We start from the raw sequence: 6783 nt of genomic DNA, 5'->3' as shown, positions 1-6783 counted from the left end.
TTTAGCAAAAACACTTACATTTTGTGTGTCAAAAAGACTTGTAATATTTACTGAAAGCTTGCCAATATGAGATTTAAGTCTTTAACGGAAAAAAAATTGTCAGATTTGCTTTCTAGGTCTCCCCTCTTTCCTAACTTATTTACCCCCCCCCCCGGAAGTATGAAATTCAAAATTACTCATTATAATATATATATATTACCAAGGCAAAGCACAAGTTTTATATCCTTGTTTATTAAACCATAAACTAGAAAATCAGAACCATTTGCCACATCCTCTCTTTTATAAATTCCAAATTCTCTCTGATATTTCATACTATATTATTTATAAACAACAGAAAGCTAAAATTCAACCTATAAAATGACACATTATAATATTATGTTGTTTTCAGTACAGAGTATTGTCGATTTCATCTTGAGTTTGAAAGTTTCTCTTTCGGCAGTCATATTGACAAGCTGAAGGTAATATTTAACTAAAGGCTCTTATGCCGTATTTAGAAAGCCAGATAAATTATGATAATTATGGGACACTGATTTGTGCATGTTATTATTCTGCATTCTCAGGGGAATTATTTATGTAAATAAAAATTATTTAGTGTAATAGTACTATTAGTATAAAAAAAGTAGGCTTAAATTTCATTGTCAACTGACAGCAAAAAATAGTCACAGGTAAGTGACGTATTTCTTGTTTTTCATGTATATTCTTTACTTATTGCTATAAATGTAACTAAAATGTAAAAATTAAAAACTTATTAGGTTTGATCATGTAAGATAATGAAAAACAATTCATGAGGTATGCTCTCTAGCAGTTTACATAATTGAATACAATAACTTAGGCTACATGTTAGATGATCTCATCACAACTTTTGTGGTGGGATTATAAGTTAGACATGAATCAAAGGCTAATAAAACAACAAAATCAAGTTTAAACAGATGTATACTGTTACAAGCCCTAAAGCTTTTATGATAAACAACTATAGTGTCCTGTTACAATTTGCAGTCATTCTAGAATGAAAAAAGGGTAATTTTGATATATTTCTTTTTTTTTGTGGTGGTTACAAACTCGATCAAATCAAACAAATGCGTATATAGTTAGGGTAGAGAAAATAACAAAATATAGTTATACTGAAAGAAGTTTGATATTTATTTAGAAGGTTTTAGAGATTACGCAAATGAAACCTGACAATTTTTAGATGATAAAAAGTATTTTTAATCTTAACACGAAAATAACTTTGCACTCAGAAAAGGCAACACTGATACCATGTCTTCACGGACACATTTTTAGCAAAAACACTTACATTTTGTGTGTACAAAAAGACTTGTAATATTTACTGAAAGCTTGCCAAATTTTGTGAAGATACACAAAACATATTTACACTAGTTATGGGTCCCCCTTTCTGTGCATGTCAAAATATTTTACTGAGTTACATTCAAAACGTAATAAAGCAATTTTACTATCAATGTATGTCAATGAAATTAGCATTATAATGTGTTATAACTCAATGTTTCAATTCCATTTTTGGAAATAAACTTAAGAAAAAATCTTTGGTTTTGTTATCCCATGACGTACAAGCACTTAGATTTCAATCTTTGTAACTTAAATAATTCTTCTCATACACTAAACCTTAACGTACAGACCAAAACTAGGTTAATTTCTTCCTTCAACTTCTTTATAGCAAGTTACAAGAAATGAAAAATAAATCTCTTGGGAACTCTTGATGGACACCATGCCCACTTTCTACACATAGCCATGCAATTTTGCATTGGTGTGCAGAATTCAATATAAGTTCTTGAATTCCCTCTCAGTATTCTTGCCCCTTATATCCTTTCTACCACTTTGTATCGTTTCTCTCTTATAAATACGTTAATTAGACAGACAAAATTAAGTTGTATTTAGCTTTTAGTTAATTATATTTTAAAATGCCTATTAGAAAGGTTTAATAATTTTTAAAACTGCCTTAGTTCATGAAGCTTAGTGTAGTGGTCCCAACACTCTGACGAAGGCCAAAGTGCCTCTGCTGATAACACCGAAATATTGCCAGGAGACACCTGTTGACGTGTGTCGTGTTAAATAATAATGTTAAAGGACATGAAAAGAAATCAAAACATAAAAAATAAACTATATGTCAAAATGTAAAAACTTGCAATTAAGAATATAACCAGAAGATCTTTTAAGATTATTCAACGAATAAATTAAAAGGTATGCAAATTTTTTATATTTCTTAATGTTAAGCACATCACTGCACTATACGTTGATGATAATATTCAAAATATTCAATCTGAGTGCAAATAACTACAATACCACCATAACAAATCTTTAGTTAAAATAACTTAATATTTAATAAAATATTATCAATTATTGTGAAAATGATTGTAAGTATTGTTGAACTGTGTATCATTCTCCATACGAGAAGTTAGCCAAATGGATACAAACTGTAACCATATGTTTAACAGTTACAGTATGGAAACTGATGGTTTTGGGGTTAAAAGGTCGGTCACATTGATCAGCCCACAGCAAGAAGGTTAAAAACTATTAGCTGTTGCCATTTTATTGAACACACACAGATATATATACATATATAGCAAAAACAAACCCAAACAAACTTAAATTAAAGATGTTGCATAAATTAAAAGGATCCCAGGGTACAGGCTATAATGTGGGTATTAAAATGTGCTCTGGGTTTTGGAGGTGATTGCAGAAGTTGAACCCACACATATTTCCAGGTTTATTCAATTTTTGCTTTAACTTATAGATACATAGATGATATAAATAATCCTGAGATAAATAACTTTATTAACACTATTTATCCAGTAGAATTAGAAATTGAAAATACTTAGTTACGGATGTAGAGGAACATTATTTAGATCTAGAAATTAAAATAATTGATAATGATATCAATCTAAATATTTTTAATTAAAGAAAATATTTTTCTTTTCCAAGATACGGCTTATCCTCTTTTCAGATTTTGTGAAATTTGTAATAAATTACTATATTTCATTATTAGTGTTGAAATATTGATGCAAAAATTAATATCAAATGGATTAAATAAAGAAACTACATAAAATTATTAGCAGGCCCCTAACGAGCCAATGGGGGACATTTTTTGTTGAAAGAAACAAAAAAACTAGCCAATCCGTGAAGTGAGCTTAAGATCTGATATGCTTTACTACAATAAAGATTACCTTGCTGCAATGCACTCTTTAAGCCCTTCAACGACAAAATTTGCTCTAACACTGGTGGTTTGTTAGTTCTGCAGCAAGACAATTGTTAGTTTCATATCCGTTTCTGAGTGAAGTGACCTTAAGATCTAATATGGTCTTTCAAGCTTGCTTGTCATCAGTGGTACCAAGTTCATCATATCTTTTTACTGTTTATGATACTATCTTTTTTGCAGAAATTTTCCTCTTTATATAAAGTTATTACGCCATGTCCTATTTTACCAGAAACTGTGTGCCTCGGAATCACTTTGTACTTGAAAGTAGAGCAACAATGAGCTATCTGTACTGTTTAAAGTGTCATAACTCTTCTACCACTGAGTCACAGTCGCATTCAGAAAAACTTTTGTACAGAAGTAATTCCAAACATGTGAAACTTCAACAACTGGATGAACATACATCAAATGGTTCCTACAGGTTTCCCATGATTATGTACAAGGCAACAGGTAGATAAACTCGCCCATTTTCATAGAAGCATTGTTTGTCTTTTTTCCAATTCCAGATGAACTTAAATGTTAATTTAATCCATCACTGTTAACTTGTTTTAATACCTTTGTCCCAACTGTCATATTTCAACATAGCAATATCACGTAGTGCAAGTCATGCCTTTTTTATGACTGCACTTACAAAGCTATTATTATTATTATAGATATGTATTAAACTGTTCTTATTAGGCCAGCAACATATTTATACTACTGTAAAAAAAAATGTTCTGTCAAATAATGAAACTTGTCTACAGAAAATTATCATCTCTATGTATCCGAGTCCTTACACTTTCATAATATAGTTCATGTTTATAGCTCATGGTTACATGTCAACAACTGCAATTAAAACAAAGCTTTTTATCTGTGGGTGATTCTAGGATTTAGATTGTAGCTTGATATTTTTTGGAAAAAAAAAAAGTTTTGGGAAACAAAGATTAAAAATCAAAAACAGTAATGATACATGCTTTAGAAAACTTATAGCATTTAAAATCTTTATTAAAGAACCATTTCTATGGCAAAACTGAATTTGATTTTCCAACAATTTCATGTATTAATCTTAATGAAGTGTTCATTGATTAAACGTTTAATAAAAAACAAATCTAGTAACGTACCCAAACTGTCGAGATGGCAAAAGGTTACTAGTCCACTTTTCTAAATCTCTAAGATGTACATCAAATCGAGGACTGATTACACCACATTTGTTAAGACGACCAGTTAAATTGACCACAATTTTCCCAGCTCTGTGATCATCTACTATTTCAAATTCGCCTATATAACCTGTTAAAAAAATAAGTGGAACTTTAAAACAAATTTTCAAAAAAATTTTTTAGAAGCTGTACGCTTCTTTCCATTAAAAGAAATATCTTGTGAACTGAAGATCAGTTTTGGCATAACCAAACATTTAAATAAATCAAAGTTAGAGATGGAGTGTATTTACATTAAAATAAAATTATTATTTTCCCTTTTTTTTTTAAAAAATGAAAACTGGATTTGGTTACTAGACATTTGGAAATAAATCAGCCTGTATCTATTAGCTCAATAACATAAACGATCCAATACAGGCTAGTACCGATCAAAAAGTTTCATTTTTTTACATATTCAATCAGTTTTAATGTTTATATTTGCCAGTATATTTTTTTTGATACTTTACTTTGCTGACTGAAGCAGACAACTTCTTACCATAATAAAAATACAAACAAGAAATGTGGTATAGCTAATAAAAATTTACTTATGAATATTGAGCTTGTCTTAATACAGCAAGGAATGACAAAGCTATGCTACACTTACCATGCTTCATCATAACTGTCAAAAACCTTACAATAACTTTAGAGCAGGGACGAAGAAGAACTTGACGCTTCCCTCGTTTCTCAGCATTATTGATGGACTTTAAAGCATCTGCCAGTACGTTCATTCGCACCATCTTGCCTTAAACGAAAAGTCACGTACATCAAAACTATGGAACAGAAGTTATACATTATTCAGTACTTCTTTGTGCTAAATTTTACTGGTATTCATGTAGTATCAGCTACATTAACATATTCAAGAGAATTTTTGTATTTCAGAAAGCCTTACTACATAGTATATTAATTACTAAGTTACATGTTAATGGCCAGTTGGAAAATACTATTAAAAATATATATATATAAAAAAAAACAAACAAGCAATTGAAATCAAATGTCCATTTTTGAACCAGAAGAAACTGACCAGCAGTATAACACAAGGATATGTTTTTGGAGCACTGCTATTAATTAGTCAGCTCATCAATTTAAACAGTTATTTTAGCAATTTGTTTCTTCATTTAATCTAGTGATGGCAGAAAATTGATTCTAAAAAAAAAGGCTTAATCACTGGTCAAGTGCAAAAAATTTCGTAACTTTTTTGGCTCAAATAATTTTGATGATGTAAATTAAGCCTTCCAAGCAATACAACTGCTAGTGGAATTTTAAGTTATATATACAGCAACATTGAATACAAGTCTAAAGAGTTCTCATTTGTAGGATTATGTTCATTCAATCTTTGGCTTCTAATTTAAAAAAAAAACATTGAATTGTTGGAAAGGGTTCAAAGGAGGGCTAATAGGATGGAAAGGTATTTATACAAGGAAAAGATGAATGTCTCTGAAATTTTCTCTTGAAAAACCAAAACCTTTGAGGGGATCGATTGAGGTGTTTAAGATTGTTGAGGGAATTAATTGTCGGTGCATCATTTTTTTTTATACTTGTTGGTGGAATGGTAAAACAAGAGGACAAGTTCTGGCAAAGTAAGAGTCATCTTCAACTAATGTAGTTTTACTTTCCTAAGAGTGTGGTTGAACTTTTAGGATGGGTTGCCTTTAGATGTGGTGGATGCAATTTTGAAATAAGTTCTCAACCTTATTTTTCTTAAAACATAAAACAGTAAATAAAGAAGTAAAACAAACAATTATCTCTTCTAGTTATGACCTTTGTACTCGATTGCTGCTTGATGTAGGTTGCTAAGCCTTTTAAAATTCTGCACGTGGAGGATATGAAACAAAAGATTTTTAGGTTTTTTATATACAATTGAACAACCAAAAAATCGTAAATTACTACATTGATACCACAGAGTTCCACTATAACTTAATCAAGCTTAGTAACTAAGCTGTATTTGGGTCTGAAAAATATGAAATTCTGAGCAGATTAAAGACGTAACCTACCCCCTTGAAATCTTGGTTCAAAAGAAAGAAATGGCACCCAAACATGTTAAAATGGCTAAGAAAGTCACTAGGGGGACATTCTGAGCTTCCGACTGGTTATTCATGTCATATATAGAAGTGTATATAAGGGAGTATTTCCAAAAATGGAAAAAGGTGAGTAGGGCCATCGTGTGTGTGTTTCAGTACATAAGCAGTATCTTACCAAAAAGGAAGAGGTTATCATTTTATATTCTAGCTTGTAGACTTAATATTTTCACATCATAAACATCTAATTTGAACCAGTGCTGCATTCAACATACCACGCGACACACAAAAATCAATGTTTAACTGCATTTTTTTAATATTTACTTTTAAGTTAAGAAATGGAGTAACATATAGTACTAAAATTTGAATTATAATCTACAGTTTGATT

At 30.3% G+C, this 6783-nt stretch overlaps 1 protein-coding gene across 2 annotated transcripts in view; it reads right to left on the bottom strand.

Annotated features, from left to right (window-relative positions):
* LOC106460980 (40S ribosomal protein S15a) overlaps positions 1–6783 on the bottom strand; it is a 10466-nt gene that overhangs the window by 550 nt on the left and 3133 nt on the right. Inside the window, exons 2-3 of one of the 2 annotated variants that reach the window (XM_013920743.2) lie at positions 4985–5122; positions 4309–4474 (exon numbers count right to left, since the gene is read on the bottom strand). In XM_013920743.2, the coding sequence (XP_013776197.1) occupies positions 4309–4474; positions 4985–5117 (299 nt within the window). In that variant the 5' untranslated portion in view covers positions 5118–5122. Of the gene's footprint in view, positions 1–4308; positions 4475–4984; positions 5147–6783 lie in introns of those variants that run through there. The other variant, XM_022387771.1, reaches the window with a different exon arrangement.

This window comes from Limulus polyphemus, unplaced genomic scaffold (assembly GCF_000517525.1).
Source record: "Limulus polyphemus unplaced genomic scaffold, Limulus_polyphemus-2.1.2 Scaffold873, whole genome shotgun sequence".
Classification (NCBI taxonomy): domain Eukaryota; kingdom Metazoa; phylum Arthropoda; class Merostomata; order Xiphosura; family Limulidae; genus Limulus; species Limulus polyphemus.
The sequence above is the reverse complement of the archived record's forward strand: the minus strand, read 5'-3'. Positions and strand labels throughout refer to the sequence as shown.